At 43.5% G+C, this 21,220-nt stretch overlaps 1 protein-coding gene across 1 annotated transcript in view; it reads left to right on the top strand.

The window, feature by feature from the left end:
- LOC147722959 (dynein axonemal heavy chain 5-like) overlaps positions 1-21,220 on the top strand; it is a 1,378,573-nt gene that overhangs the window by 1,029,676 nt on the left and 327,677 nt on the right. Inside the window, exons 68-69 of the mRNA XM_086965349.1 lie at positions 2,801-3,072; positions 5,159-5,323. Of these exons, the coding sequence (XP_086821475.1) occupies positions 2,801-3,072; positions 5,159-5,323 (437 nt within the window). The remainder of the gene's footprint in view (positions 1-2,800; positions 3,073-5,158; positions 5,324-21,220) is intronic.

Here is a 21,220-nt window from a genome sequence, read left to right as displayed (position 1 = left end):
GAATGTGTGACATTGATCCACATTCTGTCCATCACCTGTTTTGTTTGCGATGTTTGATCTGCAACACTGTGTGCCACTGACACATCAGGGGCCGGAGATTTGTGTGTAGAAGTACCAGCCGCATTCATCAGCGACTGCTTAGTGGCAGTAATGAGGTGATGAGGATCTGCAGGGCATGGAAGATACCAACAACTTTTCGCTGGTGTGGATCCATGGCAGCAATTCTTTCTGCATGTATCCGCTCCATGCTCTCCATTATCCTCAGCATCTGTGCCAACTCTCAGCTGACATCGCTGAGGCCACTCTGACCAGACAGTTGTTCTCCTCTCAGAGGCATGACTACAGCGATGTCGGGCATGGATTGTTGGACATCATGGAGTAAACTCTGGGTGTCCGTTAGGGAGTGTAAGCGTTCCCTGATGTGACTTAAACACCCACGTATGTCATCTAATTTGGCTGCCATGTGGTCGAACCCTACCCGCACCTGTTCAGCCACCTCCTTCTGGCAGTCTAGCACCTGGCCTTGGAATGCAATGTGTTCTTTGATGAGGTGCTGGGAGCCAGCTGTGGTGGTGGTTGCTTCCTGCTGTGTAGTCTGTGCAGAGGTGAGGTCTCCTCGATGCAGATGGGCTGTCCTGCTGCTGGAGGTGGGTTGACGTAGCTGTCCATGAGCTGCTGTAGGGCGTCAGTGTCGAAGGTGAGGAGGTCCTCTCCATCATCACTGATGAGATGTCTGGTCTGCTCTGTAGGAGGTGTTGATTGTCCCTCTGCAATGTAAAGGGGAGATGCATTTTAACATTGTGTTGACATGTATGTTGACGCATTGTTCAAGTTAATATACAGACTGAATGACAATGTACATTTTGACTGTTTGAGAGGAGCTGAATATTTGATGCGGGACAGTGGACATTTGAACTACATCATAGATGTGAGGTTGTACACATACATTCTCATCTCACAGTTTCCTGCTATGCCAGATGTGATTGGCCAGTTTCTATGCACAAGCGTAACCAGTTGTTCACTCTGTTCTGTAGTGAAAGTGTTGCACGTTGTACCACATTGTCGTCAATGTTGATGTGCTGTTATTGCTATGTGTGTGTGCTGCATTGTGGGACAGTCGCCCCTGCAGCTGTGATTTTGCTGCCCCTTATCCCTTTGATGCACTGTGCCTTTGACTTTTGTTCTTCTACAGTGCTGAGATGTTGCAGACTTGGCTAATTTTGGCTCTTGTTTGGTTTTTGGACTCTTGGGCATGGTTTATCTGCAGATGTGTTATTGACGTCAGGGGTTGTTTGTGCACATGGATGTGTCAGAGTGTGACCTGCTCCTTTCCGGATGTGTTCCACAATCCGCCACCTCAGTGTTGTGGCGTGCACCATGTCATGATAATTGGACTGCTGCCATGCTATTCGTCATGCAGTGTCACTTGCTTTGTCAGGGTGGCTCACAGACATGCAGCTTTGCTGGTTTAACACGTGTGCATGGGTAGGTTGTGAAATTGGTGCTGTGTGGGGAGGGACCCCTTTGTGCCCATAGTGGACGGGGGCCTACTTTCTGTTTGTATGTGTGCTGCAGTGTGCCAAGGGGATCAAGGACATGATCCAGAGTCATTTTGGGTGTGCAGTGTGCTCTACTTAATTGTGCATGTGTGCCATTGTGCCCATCTCCCCCGACCCCCCAGTACCTGTTCGGTACTCACCCTGGTGCTGTAGTGTCAGGTCATGACAAGCAGTGTCCGGACCCCCAACTCCTGCCACCGTCTCCCTACTGATGACTGTGGACACCATTTCCTTCATCTCATACAGCTCCTGGTGTCCCGCTGGACTGCCACCTCCAGTCTGCATTGCTGCCTGATGGTTGTCAGCGAGTTTCTTCTTAGTTTTGCACTTCGCATCATTCTAGCACCTCTTGACCTCTCCAATTGTCCTCCTCCTCACTCCAACTGCATTCACCTTGTCCAGGATGGACTGCCATATTGCATTTTTATTTGCCAATGACACGTTGGAGGTGACGAACCATTGTTGGTGGTGCTCTATCACCTCCGTGATGATGATCCTGTTTTCCTGCAGACTGAACCTATTTTTCCTCGTCTTCTTCTCCTTGCCCTTCCATGACCCCGAGGTCTCAGGCTGATCCTCATGGGGGCTTGTGGGGTTCTGGTCGTCCTCTGTACTTGCTCCAGCATCCTCCATGGTGCTACGCATTTTAAAATATTTTGTTTGTGTTTTTCAGTGCTTTTGTAGTGCATTTTCCCGCATGGCACTAGGGAATTGCAGGCCTGTCGCTGGTTATCGCTGATTTTTTTATCACGATTGGCCACATCGCAACATTTTGCACGTTCGGGTTTTGAGTTTTTTGGGCATCACGGTAATCTTATCACGGTCTTTTGATGCTTTAGCGTGGGACTATTTCAAGGTACCGCTGTGTTGAGAATACAACGTTAACACAGCGTTATTTTCCCGCGATAGACTGAGATGTGGAAAGTTGCGTTAAGCTAATTTTATGGTAATTATCACACGTTCTTGAGAATATCCCCCTTAGCGTTTACATATTGAAAAAAAAGACATGCCAGAGTCAGCACTATGTACTACTTCACAAGGAACATGGGTGCCAGGACATTCTTCCGTGATTATTTTTGCAGAAACTGGGATAACCTTTCAAAATCAAATGTGGCTATACTCAAACCTTTATACATCAAGATTTACACTTGCCAGATTTCTAAAATGTCAGAATTGCAAGTCAAAGAATAGCATACAAATTGGTATTCCTTAGCTGAATAATATGCGTTTTATGTTTGCAGGTGGTGCAACTTTGGATCTCAATTCCGTAGAGCCCAAGCCAAAGAAGTGGATCCTTGACATGACCTGGCTCAATCTTGTCCAGCTGTCAAGTAGCTTCCCATTCACCAACCTCCTAGGTCAGGTTGCAAGGAATGAGAAAACCTGGAAACTTTGGTTTGATGAAGAAGCACCAGAAGAAGCCCCATTACCTGATGGCTATGACAGCTTACTGGATACTTTTCGCAAGTTACTCCTTATTCGAAGTTGGTGTCCCGATCGAACGATAGCACAGGTAAAGATACATTTTTGTTCATCAAAGATTTCAGCCACTCAAACATCAAAAAAAAATGTCAAGTGTTTCCCACAGTGAACTAAAATAGAGGATTGATTGTGTGGAAAAGAAAAAAAACGAGCGTTGCTAAAAAAAAAATGAAAATGTAATTTTTTGAGAACAAAGGTCATGATCTTGTTCCTTATTAAAAGTTCACAATATACACAAAATGTAGGGAAACGTAATATACATGAGAGGGGCTCCTATCTTTGATATCCTCACTCTTCAATAGGGAGTCTCATCTTTGCCTGTTTTTATTGGTCAAGGTGTACTAAACGTTTTTGAACTTGCAAAGAGTCCGAATCACTGTTTGTGACTACAATAAAAACATTTTTTACAATGTACTAATGGCATTTTAGGAGTTTGTAGTTTTTTATCACCTCCTACAGTAGGGTTGCACCACTATACCGAATCACTATTGGAAGTGGTGTGTTGAACACATCCTTTTCAAATAGTGATCCAGTGTGAAATGTATCAAAAACTGTGCAACTGTGATTCTGGTCGCAAACCATTGGATAGGTACCGAACCTCAACTTTGGGTGATAACCCATTCGCAGAAGGAAAAGGTTCTTTTTTTGGCTGGTTCCCATGTATGAATCTTGAAAAAAGTTTCAGGGACAGTGGGCAGTGGTCATGCAAACTCTCAGTGAAACTTTAGATAAAAAAGAAACTTTATTTGTATTCACCGTCCCGTATCTTTTAAGGAAACATGCTTAAAAAAGGTATTTTAAATGTAAACACTATCACAGACTTGGTGGTCTTCTGACCCTTGCTGGCCACCATTTTTATGACTATGGCGAATCAGTAGGTTGCAGTTTGCCACCTATTCCATGATGCTTGGATACCCTCGCGGGTGAATAGCTTCTCTCTACATATTCACATTACATAACAATATTATTGAGGTAGGTCAGATTGCGACCCACTCCAATCCAGAATTTTGGGAACCAATTCTTTAGAACACAGGTCCGTTTTTCAAAATTGAACACTGGTCGCAAAAATACTGGTTGCACATTGTGACCAGTTTTTTATGACCAGTGTTATGGTTCACCTAACACATTCTTTTGGCAAAACCCTAATCTTCTTTCGTTTATGATTTACAAAATGCACTTCAAAATTGAAGCCTCTGTCTCGGCAATTGCAAAAGTAAGGGGCATATTATCAAGGGGGTTTATCTCCGCTTTTTTGGCTTTAAAAGCCAAGAAAGCGGAGATAAAATTATCTCCCTATTACCTAGCTGTCGCTAACTGGTGTTAGCGACAGCTAGTAGGAGATAGCGACCATCTTGGGCCCCACTTTGCATGTCAGTGATATTTATCACTAATGACATGCAAAGTGGGCGTGCCAAGATGTTAGCGACTGAAAACAGTTGCTAACATCGCTATCTCCTATTACCAACTTTTGGAGATATTCGCGCTAAGCGCGAATATCTCCAAAAGCTAACACCTGCCCTGAGCAGTTCTTAGCCATGTTATCCAATGGGAGGTGATTAACATGGCTATGAGCATTAGCTCGGTAATGCATGAATATCGCGGACTTTTCAGCGATATTCATGCATTGCGGCGATTTTTGTCGCATTTGCGATAAACCTTGGTAATACCAAGGTTTATTTGCGGTTAAAATCGCCGCAGCTCAGCTGTAAATTTTTGTCTCTAACCAAGCAATAGCGATAATTATCGCTATTGCTTGGTAATATGCCCCTAAATCTTTTTACTTGGTGGTATTCTTTCTTTGACTTAAAAAAAACAACTTTCTTTTAGAAGCATGGAAGCTTAAAGATCTACTACTATTGTGCGTCTATTATTAGGTATTACGGCAGTAGTCTTGGAATCGGAAAACATGTTAAATGCAACAATAACAAAAATGGGTTTGAGATATATTTTTAGTATCCAGGTTTGCTTGCTTTGTAGATAAGTAATCCAGAATATGATTTGATTCAAAGAGTCTGCATACCGGATGCTGACAGTGTGCCCAGCTTTAAAAAGAACGCTTGAACGTTGGTTGTGATTGACAGCTGAACGCTCACCATCTGTGGAACCTTTTCTTACAGGCTCGCCATTACATTGCCGAGTCTCTCGGCGGGAAATATGCAGAAGGATTTATACTTGACATGGAAGCAATGTGGGCGGAAGGAGACTGTCGAACCCCTTTGGTCTGCTTCCTGTCAATGGGATCAGACCCGACTGAAAATATAGAACGACTGGCAAAATCCAAGGTAAAGTTATACCTGCGAGATGATAGATGTGATATAAGGTGTTCTGCACAGTGGGACACGGGCTGCTCATTTTAGTTTCCTTATTTGGAGGGAAAGGAATCCCTCCTGTCAGTCAAAATCTATCAGGGCTCCATTTAGACTAGTGCAGACCCCTTGCTTCTACTCAGGAGGGTTTTTCTTGCACCATTCTGAGCCAGTTCAGGGGTTGTTGATATCTTCCTTTTGCCAAATGACCCGACGGGTCTACACGAGGAAGCTTGAGGCAAGCAGACTTTAACAACTGGGCACCACCATGCAAGGAATTCAAATTGTTTCCTTTTGTCATTTTTGTTAAATCTACATTTCATTCTCTATTATTTACTTTGATCGGTGAATTTGGTGCCACAGACCTCACAATTCCTACAGTAAACACCCCTTTAATGATATTTAGAGCTAATTTCTGAGAGCCTTCTTCCGGAAATGACGAATTTCCAATTAAATGGTGTTATGGGCAAATAAAATGTATCTGACGGTGTGATGGGCAAACAATGAGCTATTTTGAGTTTTGTGGTAGTTGTGGGCTATATTGTTTGCAAGTAGCACAGCGACAACTGTTATATTGTATTGCACAACACCGAAAGTCACTGAAACCTATGCTGCAGTTGGACGCGATGTAGCTGCAAACTGTGTCCCCCAAGTTCCAGCTGTTTCCTCTGCCTATGGTCCCTACTGGTTCTTTCCAGTAGGTTTCTAATGTTGCCAGTGCCACAGATTTGCTTTATTCCTTTGCTGCAGAAACATCACAGCATTGACGAGGATGTTTATCTGCTACCTCCGCTGTACTAGACAATTTAAGTAGACAATAGCTTCTCCACCACTATGGCATTGAGGCAGTACATTCTGGAAGTCCCTAAAGAGGGGTTCCAGCTTGTCATGGAGGAAACTGTCCTTTTCTGGATAAGGACATGTCTGAAACACAACCCCTATTTAACAAATGCCACCTCTCTTGAGAAGTAGTGCCATGCCTGCACGACCCACCACCAACAAACCCATTCCCATATGTTCCGTCGGGTAATGGAAACAACTAATTTGTAAGTTCTATATGATTGTTGTTTTACCTCCCTCTGACAGGAATTCAAAACAAAAATTCAAGACAGGTTCTTACAATAAATGAAAAGAAAAGCCTGTATAGAACTCTTTATATCTTTATATTTTTCAGAAGAGAGAAAGTTAAATTTGTATATATGTGTATAAACTGTTTGTACAGATTATTCATTGTATATATTGTGTATGTCACGTGAGCACTATTCACTATTGTCACTGGTTGCACCTGTTTACTATGATATTGACAGTCACTCTGAACGAAAAATATAAAGATATAAAGAGTTCTATACAGGCTTTTCTTTTCATTTATTGTAAGAACCTTTCTTGAATTTTTGTTTTGAATTCCTGTCAGAGGGAGGTAAAACAACAATCATATAGAACTTAAAAATTAGTTGTTTCCATTACCCGACAGAACCAATTTTCCTTTTAATCGTAATTTACCCAGGTTCTGAGGGACACAGGGTTAACCCCAGTTTTTTCTTGCCATTCCCATATATGGCAATAGACATTGCCATTTGGCTGGAGGTGTTGCAGCACATTGAGACTCAGGGACATTCTGCGACAGAAATATCAATACTGTCTGCAGTGATAGTGTGACTATGTCTATGTTAATATTTAGTTCAACATTCTACTGAATGTCTGCCCTTAAAGCACTGATTCTGCCAATCTCAAGGCATTACAACGATACAACGATAGTTCCTAGTGGCTCATCAACTTCAGTCGAGCCATTCTGGTTGAATGGAAGTTCATAGCCGCCTACTTTTGACACCAGCAATGCCTGGTCTCCTCTGTGCCTCTGTCTCCACTTTGCTGCACAGCATGAAGTACATCCTCTTAACTACTTCATGCTGTGCAGCAAAGTGGAGACAGAGGCACAGAGGAGACCAGGCATTGCTGGTGTCAAAAGTAGGCGGCTATGAACTTCCATTCAACCAGAATGGCTCGACTGAAGTTGCTTCTCAGGCATCTGGATCTTCCTGAGATGGGCAAATGTTCTGCTAAGTCAGAGCCCTCTGGTCATGGACGGCCTTGTCAGTGTGAGCACAAAGCTTGCAGCAGGTCTTGTCAATGTGAGCACAAAGCTTGCAGCAGGTCTTGTCAATGTGAGCACAAAGCTTGCAGCAGGTCTTGTCAATGTGAGCACAAAGCTTGCAGCAGGTCTTGTCAATGTGAACACAAAGCTAGCAGCAGGTCTTGTCAGTGTGATCACAAAGCTTGCAGCAGGTCTTGTCAATGTGAGCACAAAATAAGCTTGCACCAGGTCTTGTCAATGTGAGCACAAAGCTTGTAGCAGGTCTTGTCAATGTGAGCACAAAGCTTGCAGCAGGTCTTGTCAATGTGAACACAAAGCTAGCAGCAGGTCTTGTCAATGTGAGCACAAAGCTTGCAGCAGGTCTTGTCTATGTGAACACAAAGCTTGCAGTAGGTCTTGTCAATGTGAACACAAAGCTTGCGCAGGTCTTGTCAATGTGAACACAAAGCTAGCAGCAGGTCTTGTCAGTGTGAACACAAAGCTTGCTGCAGGTCTTGTCAATGTGAGCACAAAGCTTGCAGCAGGTCTTGTCAATGTGAACACAAAGCTTGCAGCAGGTCTTGTCAATGTGAACACAAAGCTTGCAGCAGGTCTTGTCAATGTGAGCACAAAGCTTGCAGCAGGTCTTGTCAATGTGAGCACAAAGCTTGCAGCAGGTCTTGTCAATGTGAACACAAAGCTTGCAGCAGGTCTTGTCAATGTGAGCACAAAATAAGCTTGCAGCAGGTCTTGTCAATGTGAGCACAAAGCTTGCAGCAGGTCTTGTCAATGTGAGCACAAAGCTTGCAGCAGGTCTTGTCAATGTGAACACAAAGCTAGCAGCAGGTCTTGTCAGTGTGATCACAAAGCTTGCAGCAGGTCTTGTCAATGTGAGCACAAAATAAGCTTGCACCAGGTCTTGTCAATGTGAGCACAAAGCTTGTAGCAGGTCTTGTCAATGTGAGCACAAAGCTTGCAGCAGGTCTTGTCAATGTGAACACAAAGCTAGCAGCAGGTCTTGTCAATGTGAGCACAAAGCTTGCAGCAGGTCTTGTCTATGTGAACACAAAGCTTGCAGTAGGTCTTGTCAATGTGAACACAAAGCTTGCGCAGGTCTTGTCAATGTGAACACAAAGCTAGCAGCAGGTCTTGTCAGTGTGAACACAAAGCTTGCTGCAGGTCTTGTCAATGTGAACACAAAGCTAGCAGCAGGTCTTGTCAATGTGAACACAAAGCTAGCAGCAGGTCTTGTCAGTGTGAGCACAAAGCTTGCGCAGGTCTTGTCAATGTGAACACAAAGCTTGCGCAGGTCTTGTCAATGTGAGCACAAAGCTTGCGCAGGTCTTGTCAATGTGAGCACAAAGCTTGCGCAGGTCTTGTCAATGTGAACACAAAGCTTGCAGCAGGTCTTGTCAATGTGAATACAAAGCTTGCGCAGGTCTTGTCAATGTGAACACAAAGCTAGCAGCAGGTCTTGTCAGTGTGAGCACAAAGCTTGCGCAGGTCTTGTCAATGTGAACACAAAGCTTGCGCAGGTCTTGTCAATGTGAACACAAAGCTTGCGCAGGTCTTGTCAATGTGAACACAAAGCTTGCAGCAGGACTTGTCAATGTGAACACAAAGCTTGCGCAGGTCTTGTCAATGTGAACACAAAGCTTGCGCAGGTCTTGTCAATGTGAACACAAAGCTTGCGCAGGTCTTGTCAATGTGAACACAAAGCTTGCGCAGGTCTTGTCAATGTGAACACAAAGCTAGGAGCAGGTCTTGTCAGTGTGAGCACAAAGCTTGCAGCAGGTCTTGTTAATGTGAACACAAAGCTAGCCGCAGGTCTTGTCAATGTGAGCACAAAGCTTGCAGCAGGTCTTGTCAATGTGAACACAAAGCTTGCAGCAGGTCTTGTCAATGTGAGCACAAAATAAGCTTGCAGCAGGTCTTGTCAATGTGAGCACAAAGCTTGTAGCAGGTCTTGTCAATGTGAGCACAAAGCTTGCAGCAGGTCTTGTCAATGTGAGCACAAAGCTTGCGCAGGTGTGTCAATGTGAACACAAAGCTTGCGCAGGTCTTGTCAATGTGAACTCTTGTCAATGTGAACACAAAGCTTGCGCAGGTCTTGTCAATGTGAGCACAAAGCTTGCACAGGTCTTGTCAATGTGAGCACAAAGCTTGCAGCAGGTCTTGTCAATGTGAGCCCCTTGCAGCAGGTCTTGTCAATGTGAGCACAAAGCTTGCGCAGGTCTTGTCAATGTGAACACAAAGCTTGCGCAGGTCTTGTCAATGTGAACACAAAGCTTGCGCAGGTCCTGTCAATGTGAGCACAAAGCTTGCGCAGGTCTTGTCAATGTGAACACAAAGCTTGCGCAGGTCTTGTCAATGTGAACACAAAGCTTGCGCAGGTCTTGTCAATGTGAGCACAAAGCTTGCGCAGGTCTTGTCAATGTGAACACAAAGCTTGCGCAGGTCTTGTCAATGTGAACACAAAGCTTGCGCAGGTCTTGTCAATGTGAACACAAAGCTTGCGCAGGTCTTGTCAATGTGAGCACAAAGCTTGCAGCAGGTCTTGTCAATGTGAACACAAAGCTTGCAGCAGGTCTTGTCAATGTGAACACAAAGCTTGCAGCAGGTCTTGTCAGTGTGAGCACAAAGCTTGCAGCAGGTCCTTGCTTGAAGCGGAGCTCCTGCATCTTGCTTTGCACAAGATGAGACCTTAGCTTTCATTTTCAGGGCATAATACCTGCTAGGCTTTGGATGCTGCTAATCAAACCAGCTGTAGTATTCCAAGGATAGTCGGCTTACATGTTACCATGCTATAATACTGCATGCGCTGATTACCCAGTGCTTATTTTCTCTGTACTGTATGTTGAACAATTACCATGCCACAGGTACGAGGGTGTGCGATGAAACTCTAGACAACTCAAACTGTAAAGTAAGGAAGGTGAGGTAGTGGCTGACGGTAAAAACGCAATTAATTGCAAGAATGATTGTTACCTGCAGCTACTGAATTATGCATTTTTCTGACCACGCTAATATTTTAGAGCAGAATTATCTCTACAACTGTTCTAGACAATCCAATAGAAAACATGTTTACCAGTGTTTCATAAACAGATATTCTGAATTCTCATTCATTCTGGTGGCATTTCGATAGCTCGAATCACGGGGTATGCACAGGTATTCTTAATTAAACAAAAGTGAAAGGTGGAGTGACTGACATAATCTCAGCTACAGCTAATTCCTTAGGGCCGTATTCTAGTCCATTTTGCTTACTCCCTGTGCTGCATCAGAAAAGGTCCAGAAAAGGACCAATCACAAGCAAATCCACTTGGATCCCACTCCAGTAGGATCAGTTCAACCAGGAGATGTATAGGTCCGTAAGCTTCGAAAAACACAGAGTTTACGTAACTATGCTGATTTCTGAGTCTGTTAGTTCCTGCCACCACAGCGGCGAGACACTCCTAGGTTAGCTGTGCGCAGTGTACATCTCATCATTCATTCAATGTGCAGGGGCCAAATGATTTTCTTAACCTGTCAGTCAAACAATTTATATAAATAGTCTTAGCTTCAAACAGTATAGAGAATCTATGGTCAACAACATCCATTTTCTCCCCCTCTGATCAAAAAAGTAATAGGGCTTAAAACTGCCGGCACACGTGTAAAGTGGAGAGACATTGTAGAGCTTTGATAGAGGGAAAGGAACTCACACAGCACAAAAGGTACTGTGTCTGTCACGTTGGTAGAGGGGCTCCTGGGGCCGTAGTACATAAGGTGCCCCGGGGGTGCAACGGGCATTTACGCCCGCTTGGCGACCCCCCCCCCCCCCCCCACTCCCGGCACTGTGGTATTATAGAAGGGCCCGCAGACTCAAGTGCATCGAATTCTATAATACTGATAGCGCTCGCTTACTTAAAGCACCAGCGCTATCAACAGAGGGTGTTTCCTCATTTGCAGAGGGGCATGCCGTATGCAAATGAGGGAATTCCTTGGACTTTGCGCACGCCCCATATTTCATACGTGGGCGCAGAGTCCAAGCAGCCTTCAGGAGGCGCACTGACAGAGAGCCATTTAAAATGTGACGCACTCTCAGTGCGCCTCCTGACAGCAGCTCTCTGCAGGGGGGAAAGGGGGCCTATGGGTCACTGACTGCACCCACCTGCAAGGGGATCTCTAATCCCATTTGAAAGTTCAGGTGGGTGCTCCTGCACTGTGAAACACGTGGCAGCTACTCTGTGTTTTCACATGAATGTGCTGTCCCCAGGTCAGCGCGAGTTCGCGGGTGCCCTGGAGGCAATGCATTCATCATAATGGGGCACTTTGGCATTGTTTGTGCCTGGCGCACATTTTCAAAGGTGCGCAGGGTGCAAACAATGCCAATACGTAATACGGCCCCTGATATGTTAAACTCCACAAATGCTTCCTGACCCTTCTGCCAGCATAGATAGAAGAGAGCATGGAGACAGAGTTTCTTTCCGTCTGCAGAATTTCTCAAATCAATTAAAGAGCTGAAGTTCCTGCAAATATAGAGAAGTGAAGCAGAGATATTCTAATCTTGAACAATATTGTTCCAGTGACCTTCATGTTCACATGAATTTGTACTCTGTTGTGGTTAGGTTGTTTGTTAAATGCTATGGTGCTACAAGTTGCCACAATGTATTAAAGCAAAGAGCTTTCGGCTTGGGTTTTCTTTTCCTACAGAATCAGCCAATGCGCTGTCTCACCGCTCCCAGCATGTGAAATATCAGGACCTTTCATGGGAAGTCATGCCCTCCAGAGTCTCTGGTCATATACTGAGGTCAATTAATGTTGGGTCTGCCAGTATAAGATACACTAAGTCCCTTTAATATGCCTAAGGTCTTCCTTCCAGAATGTCTGTGTTTCCAAACAGGATCCACAAATGTGGGTGATGGTACCGCACCTCCTCACATTTCCAGCATTTATCAGGGATGGCTAGGCAAATGTGGAAAGGCGTTCATTGTCAGCACAAGCAATACATTTTGATACGGTGATTTCCTTTCAGGGGTACTTGGGTATGTCTTTGTGGTATCAACCCATAGATCTGTCCCCCATGCTTCATCCGGGACCTGGGCTCTGCTTCCTACCTTCACAGATAGGCCTGTGTCTGAGCTGGATCACGGGCTTGGAGTACATTATAGATTTTGAAGGTCAGGCCATTGGGTCCCACGGGAGTAATTAGTAATGTCCTCTGTGTTAACTGAGCACAATGTTGCAGGAGCACGTGGGCCTGCAGCAAGAAGAGCAGTCCTTTGTTTCTTGGTTGTGGACAACCTTTAGTAAGATCTTGACATTTCGAAGAACTGTTGTAACACATAAACAATCTGTGCAGCATTTTTCACCATACTCCATGGAAATAGAACTTCTCACACTGTGGACTAATGTTGAGAGAGGGAGGAGACAAATGCAATTTTCACATCTCTAGAGGGAAAATATGTAAAAAAACGCATGTGCGTTTTTGGTTAGGAAGGACTTTGCTATTCTTGCGGACACTGTGACGATAAGCCGAGTGCCAGGCCCAAGAACTCTGAAAATCAACTCTGCGACAGATGGGTGTATCACTCACCTTAGTAGAAGTATTGGGGATTGGAAGGTTTACATTGCTATAAGGTGAGCAGCGAATTGAATGTGGGCTTTTGGTATCTGTTTAATTAAAGTTTAGGCCTTTGATATCAGTTCAGATTTGTAATGCTTGCCTGTGCTAATATTTTACTTATTATTTTACTATACTAACCTTGCATCTTTTGAAAAGTGTTTTACCCATTTTTTAAATGTAATATTAGTTTATGGTGTAAATTAGATGTAATATACATAGTTTCAGTTATCTTTGAATGCTCATAGTGGAGCACCCCATTTACTTAAATTTACCCTACAGAATTCTCTATCAGGGCTAAGTTGGTCTCTATACCATTCCAGGCTTGTTAACTGTGCCTTTGGGAGATTGGAGAAATGACAGTCTGTTTTCCCTGCACTGTGTATCTTCAAAACTTTGAGGGTCACAGACTATCTAACCGCGGGGCCAAAGCTTGCTGACTTGAATGACAGTTTTGCTATTGCAGTAAGGCCAATGCTTATTCGAGTTTGTTTTGTCGGTGTCTATAAAGGACTAAACAGGTGGAGAGATGTGATTAGCTGTGGCTGAGGTTAATTCAAGCATTTCTTCCACCACTTTTTAAATGAATCTGACTGTATTCTGACAAATTGCTTTGTAAGCCATACATTATTATAATAACATGTAAAGCAATGGGAGAATGTGGTTGTGACATGAGTGTAAGTGTTTGCAATGTACTAGAATGTTTTTTTTCTGGATAAAAATAACCAGAAGTATGTTTTCGACCCTATAAATACCAGATGGCACTCGCCTTATTCTATGCGGTGTTAAATGCAGGATTCGTTGTGGACAACCTGCCTGAGGATTGTCAGAATACCTGTCATATTGGTCCTCGTCCTTTTTGTCACATCCTGAATGGTGAAACATACCAGAGTTGTCAGAAAGAATTATTTTAATATGTCCCCACTAAGCGTTGGTACTCACATGACTTCAGCAGATTTCACAGAATCCCTAATCTACAGATGGTCAGTTGAATGCTAGGCATCTGACGTGTGCAATACTAGATCAATTGACAGTTTGAAAGGAACTGCTACACAACAAAAATTCACAGTGTTAAAATGTATGACTTTGAATATAATAGGTGTACCTCCCAGGAGCGATATATGGATGTATGCATCTTCCTCTAATGCAGCTCTGGTACCTAACCATGCATTCCCACACACAACGCTCTGTCAAAGCTGAGCAAAATATGCACAAATGTGCCACTCTTACATGCAAAAAAAATCAAGACAACCTAAAATTCACAATATGTTAAAAAATAATCTTTAAAAAGCTCAAAGTTTCTCTCTGCTGGTCAAATTTAGAATTAGTTCATGAAACTTGAATCTGGAACTCAGAAAACGGATAAATGCCCACATGCATCAAGCATTTTTGGAGTCGCAAATGGTGTGATTCCTTAAAATCGGCCGTTTGCGATTCCAAAAATGCTTTTTGAGATGCATCATTTGTTTTTGTTGAAAATCGCTAATTTTGAGATTTTCTAAAATGCGATTGCATTTAAGGAATCGCAATTTTGCGATTCCTTAAATGCAATGCATCATTCTTTAAAAATTGCGAATTTAAAGATTGCAAGTGCAAATTACCACGAGGTTGAACCTCGTGGTAATTTGCAAAAAATGTTTAAAATGCTCAAATTAGCATTTTAAACACTGTCATGTTACAGACACACATGTCCTTAGGACATGTGTGTGTGAAACCTCCATTTTAAAATACATTTCAGGGGTGCAGGGGGCGGTCCTTTGGACCCCCCCCTGCACCCTTGGAATGCATCAACATTTTACGAATTCCAATTTGCGAATTCGCGATTACCATTGATTCCTATGGGCCTTTTGGCCCATAGGAATCAAGGGGAATTGCGAAATCGCAATTTGGAATTCGCATAATATTTGCGATTCGGTAAAAATTGCGATTTTTACCGAATCTCAAATATTATGCACTTTCAATATTGCATCCCGTTTTGCGATTCCTTATTTGCGATTCGGTAAAAATCGCAAATTTGGAATCGCAAAACGGGAGTTTGATGCATGTGGGCAAAAGCCCCCTTTCAAACTTATTCAGAATTATTACTGCTGATTCAGAAAGATGCCTTTCTGAAGAATTCGTCAACCCGCTCATTTATCACCTTTTGTATATCTCTCAAAATCAAACTCTTTTTTTTTTTTTATGAAAATTTAATTTGAGCAGAGTATATGGTTCATGATAGGTTATATACTAAAAAACAATAACAATAAGACAGCTTTTGACAGAAGCAGTTGATTTCGTAATTATTTAGAAGATGAAATGGTTCAATAAAATGAAAAGGTCTCGCAAATTTGAAGAAGCCTACGCCAGGAGGGTAGGAGCTACTAAGAGATTTGAAAATAATTGGAAGTTTTTTAATGAGTTGGAAAAGATCAAACAGAGATCATAATACTGGAAGAATTTAACAAATATAGCAGCTCTTTTCTTTTTTTAGGAGACATTTGCATTTTCAGGTGATTGTATTAAAGGTGTATTAATAGTCAGACCCACCGTGCCGACCAGAGGGTCCCCGGCCTTCTGCTACCCACCTACGGGTGAGAAAGATCCTTATCGCGGGGTCCCTATTCGGGCGCCAACTGATAAGAGTGGCTCAAATCCACCTGAGCGACTTACCTCACTCATCTATCATTCTCATATAATAAGCCAGCCAGGCAGTGGAGAAGAATTAGAAATATATTTTATTTGCCATAATATTCATCTGCAGATGGGCCCTGTCAGGTCTACACCCCAGGGAGTGCATCGAGAGGACTGACTCCTCTCATCACAGCAATACATTATCACATAGCATGGCAGAGTAAAACCACACCCAGACTGGAAAAGTACTGGGCTCAGCAGAGGGTGAACAATGAACTCATACATGAGGCATCTGCACCTGCGAAGGCAACACTGTTATCACCCCTCAAGGCCACAGAGCCGAAGCTCTGCTACTCCAGGGCATATGCTCATAAGGGAGGGGGGAAAACGGTACCATGAGACATTGGAGCTGCAGAGCAAATGTCAGCATCAGAAATCTGTCTGTCATAGACAAGCTTCTCTCTCTTATAGGAAAGTATACAAAAATATCAATAATGGGAACCTAACAGATAGAAGGCAATGTACTACAACAAGTCTTCTAACTTAGAAGGCAAAAATAAGACAAAAGCTTAACCATTACAGAAACAATTCTATCCAACTGAAGCTTACATATTACAAAAATAGCTCAGTGGGTTGCAGCACATGAATAATAGGCTGTAACTGCATATTGGTTAGACACATTAGGCTAACATATTCACAACATAAATTAGGACATTCTGTAACAGGAAAATTACAATCTATCAGTATATTTTCCCAACCTTCATGAACTTTCTGCCCCTGCTCTTTTTTCTGCTGTGAAAAAACCCTTCCACCCCAAAAAAAGAAAAAAAAACTGCCCACCCCCTCAGAATGTGAAAAAAACCCTAGCAACCACGCTATCCACATTCCAACCCTCCCAACTAGCCTGCTGGGTGTCATGGGATTACACCCTGAGTGTCCCGACTAATCCCAGAACCCTCCAATAATCTTTTCACCGTTAATCAAGTTAGCTACCTAATCCACTCAGCATATGTTTAAGAATAGAGAAAGCACCTAATTTACCCAATGGAAATCTAACAGATTTAGCAAATGTAGCAAATGCAAATCTAGCAGTTGATTCCTCATCACAAAATTAGATCTACTTAGTCAATAAAAGAAAATAATCCTAATTGACATTCCCGCCAAGCTGTGCTTCCCCATCTATCTAAAGGACATCTGTTCCATCCTGTATCAGATCTGGATGGGTGGAGAAAAAAAATATTACCATTTAAAACATCTCTATCACTGTTAATCAAGTTAGCAACCTGATCAACTCTACCTATATTTAAGAATAGAAAAAGCACATAATTTACCAAATGCAATCTAGCAGATTTGGCAAATGTAAATCTAACAGACAATTCCTCATCACAAAAGCAGATCTACCTAGTCAGAAACAAAAAGTGACCCTGTATCCGACCTGCATGGAGGCAGAAAGAATATTGCCATTAAAAACATCTATATCTGCCCACGTATGAATATTCAACAACTAGCCCCTGCTGAGATTTCTTTCAGAAGGACCTGTGCTTCTTCTAGTGCCGAAAACATAAAAATAATTCCTTTCACTACTACTCTGAGCTTTGACTGCTGTGCTGTGCTTGTGCACCGTGAGCCTTAAATAGATGCAGAATCTTGGCAAACTCCTTTCTCCTACGGGCAGCCGCGGCAGTCAATTCGGAGAAAATGCGGCATTTACTAGTCTCCGTCACCGGGAATTGTTTTTGCTGAAATGCTTTCGATAGAATTCTTTTCTTGATCCTGAAATCTGCAAAGTTCAGCAAGATAGTTCTAGGAATGGTAGATTTGGAAAAGCATTGAGCAGGAACTCAATGAGCTCTTGTAATGGTAAGGTCGCCCTCAAATTCTGGAAGTACGTTCTGTTTGATGAAGAAGTTCACCCACTGGGTAGGTTGGGTACCTTCTATTCCTTCGGGAACTCCCACAATCCTGAGGTTTGACCTACGAGTGTGACTCTCGAGTTTCTCCAATGTGGCCTCAAGAAAATTCCTCTTTTTTGCCGTCTCCTTAGCTTCTTCCATAACCACAGTCATTTGATCCACCAGTACTGAGATTCATGCTTCGGCCTGCTGCAGTCTATTCTGGAGCCCAGCCATTGTTTCTTCAGTTTTCCCCAATCTCAAATGCAGGGCGGCAGTCTCTATTTGTTGTGCATTTTTCATTTCTCGTATTTCCTCTAAGATTAGGTTCAGCATATCTCTAATGTCTAGCTGATACATCGCATTGGTCTCTGAACTTTGACCAGCATTAGTAGACAAAATACCAGTGTCCATACTCAAGCCTCCCTCCTTAGGATCTATCTGCACCAAAGGAGTTGAAAGTACCAATGGAATCTCAGATGCTCCTTCTCTTATACTTTTGCTTGAGATTGTGGCTGTGGATGATAAATGAGGCTGTATTCGCACTGAATTTTCTGGAATTTCGGTTGCGTTCTCAAGACCTTTATTAAGTACATCCTGCAAAGAAGAGGGATTTATCCTTAATCCTTCATCCCCTACTCTGCTCGGGAAATTTGCAGGTGCGCGGGATGCTGACAAAGCTTGCACTTCTACTTGAGCTTGCACTTGTAGTGGAATTTGGTCCAATTGCTGTTGCAAGATCCCCGGACAGCTCATTTCAGAAGTTTGTGGTTTTGCCCCTGCATCCATAGGCTCTCTACTTCCAGTCGGAACCACTTCTACTCCTTCCTTTATTTCTACATCTATTGATGGAGAATTAGGTGGCTTGGAGATCAATCAATCAATCAATCAGTGACACTTATAAAGCACGCTACATACCCGTAGGGTCTCAAGGCGATGGAGTCTGAGGTCAGAAAGGAGAGTTGCAGATGTGAAGATTTCGGGGTAGTTCTCTTTATGAACAATGGGAATTCTTTAATTTCTTTTACCCCTTTCCTTAAACCACCTTGCGCCGGACTTGTTGATGCCGCAGCCACTGCCACTTCTGGTGATTTTAATATTGCCTTAGCCTGGCATTGGACGATATCTGATTCTGCTAAAACGAGTCCCCCGCATTGCAAGGGTGCTGAAGGGACACAGGCGGGGGAAGCTTGTCTTCTGAGCTCTCCATTGTGGTATCAAGAACAGAAGATGCAGAATTGCCCCCCCCCCCTTTTCCTTAGCAGCCCGAAGTGCAGCTTTCTTTGCCAAAGCCTGGCAAGTTTTTGTTTTGAGGAGGGCTGCAATCTCTGCTTTACTGGGCTTGCTTACAGCATCACCGTCCTTCTGCGGTTTACCCATTTCGCTTCCTTTCTTGTCTTCCCCACCACAATTCACTCTTTCTTACGCAGAAAAAAAAGCTTGTAAATACGTTTTTGGGCAGGCTATCCCTCCTGAGTGTGTTTTTCCTTCTTTTTCCCCAAATGAGTCCCAAATGAGTCCTCAATCCTCAGTCCATTTTCCTCCTCACCTCACCTCCTTGGACACCTAGAACTCCTGCTTCCGATTCGGGCTTTCATTCAACTCCTCCTTCACTTCAACGTGCAATGAACTTCCATTTTACAGCTTTGCATGCATTTCCCTATTCAGCCAGCAGGGGGCCGCCAGGAAAGCAGGTAAACGCGAAGCGGGCTACTCTATCCAATTATCCTGCCTGCATGCCTGCCCCCCCACGGACTCCTCAGCTGATCTCCTCGGCTCTCCCACTGAAACCGGCGTCAATTACAACAGACGTTGGAGCCTGCCATCGGAGCCTGCAATCATGCTCAAAGTCCTCCGCCAGCTCCAGCGTGTTCACCCCCGCCGAGACCGCACCACACCGCACCAGTCCCTCGGCATCCAGGAATACGCTCGGCTCAACACAGGCCAGGTAGCTGCCGCCATTACTGCGAGGGGCGGGATTGTGAGGCACCTGTGGCTACACGGAGGCGTGGCACTCCGTTGCCATGCTCCAGTAAATCAAACTCAATAAGAACATTATTCATATAGCTACATCATCCCAGCATCACCAGATGGCACCATACAACAACAACAAGAACAGCAGGAGATCTGTACTGCCTGAGGACACAACAACATGGACCATACAAGGAGCCCCAGAACTCCTCTGAGCTGGCAAAAGTTCCTCCTTTTTTCCTGTGCCCTTTCAATGTGGATTCTAAACTCCCTCTACTCCTGATATTCAAAATGATTTTCGAATATTTGACTTTGGGGGCATATGTAGGTAATTTCCGTTTTGCGATTCTCAAAAAGCGATTTTTAAGGAATCGCTATTTGAGAATTGCAAAATGGAATGTAGGTAAAAAATGGCAAATTTTTTTGCGAAATGCTAAAATTCCTTAATTGCGATTAGCAAATTGCGAATCACAATTAAGGAATGAGTGTCCCATTCATTCCTATGGGCCAAGAGGCTCATATGAATGAATGGGGATACATTCTCAAATTGTGATTTTCTGTGAGAAAATCGCAATTTGAGAATCGCAATTCCAAGGGTGCCAGGATGTCCAAAGGACACCTGCTGCACCCCTGGAATGTGCCTTTAAGTACATGTGGTGCACATATATGCCCTAAGGGCATGTCTGTGCACCACATGGCACTTTGAATTAAAAAAAAAAATTATTTTTGAAAGGAAATCGCAAAATACCATCTACTTGGAGTAGGTGGTATTTTGCGATTCCTTATGACATATTCGCAATGTCAAAGGCACTCCTACATAGCATTTAAGGAATCGCAAAATTGCGATTCCTTAAATGCTTGAGCAAAATAAGGAATCGCAATTTTTGCGATTCCTTATTTTGGTATGTGGCACCTACATACCAAAAGGCCGTTTGTGACTCGCAAACTACGGAATTCTGTGAATTCCGTAGTTTGTGAATGGCAAAAGCCTACCTACATATGCCCCTATATGGGGAGAGATGCTGGAGCAACTGGTGTAAGCAGTGGAAGGAGAGGAAGGGTCTAGCCAGGGGTCAGATAGTGAAGGTGCTAGTGCACAAGCATTTGCGGCGATGACAAGCTCATAGTGTCACAGACACGAATGATGAGTGATACTGAAGTTGCTTAGGTGTGTGAATGCAGTTGGTGTGAGCGATGGCAAGAATGATGGGTCCAGGCTGAACCAGCTTATGCTCAGACTACGATTGGTAAACATGGTGGACTATATTTCCCCCAGGTGCTGCATGGTGTGAGCCCCATTGGTATGGCACAAAATAGTGATGAAGGCAACAATGCTGCAATGTTGAAGAGTTACTTGTTATTGTTATGTTCGTTTTTTTGGAAAACCTGAAATAAACATCTTGAAAAAAAAAGAGATATTTTTGAATAGCAGGCTTTCTAGAAGGAGTCATTGTAACCTGCCGAGGATCTGCACCATTGTGATCACCAATGCCAGGCAGGGCGAGTCCTGAGGATGGCAACTGCAACAACATCAGTCCTCTCCCGCCTCAGTCACTTCAAAACCTTTTCATTCTAGTCTTCAAGAGCACAATCACCTGGTCATTAGACAGATGTCTTAGTTTCCATTGGAAGGCTAGCACCTCAGACCAATGGGTGCTTCAAATCATTTGACAGTTGTGCATTTTCTTTCCCCATCATTCTCCACCAGTTGAATTAAGTCTGCACATCCT

This window comes from Lissotriton vulgaris, chromosome 4_1 (genome assembly GCF_964263255.1).
Source record: "Lissotriton vulgaris chromosome 4_1, aLisVul1.2, whole genome shotgun sequence".
NCBI lineage: Eukaryota > Metazoa > Chordata > Amphibia > Caudata > Salamandridae > Lissotriton > Lissotriton vulgaris.
This window is presented reverse-complemented; position numbering and strand designations above follow the sequence as displayed.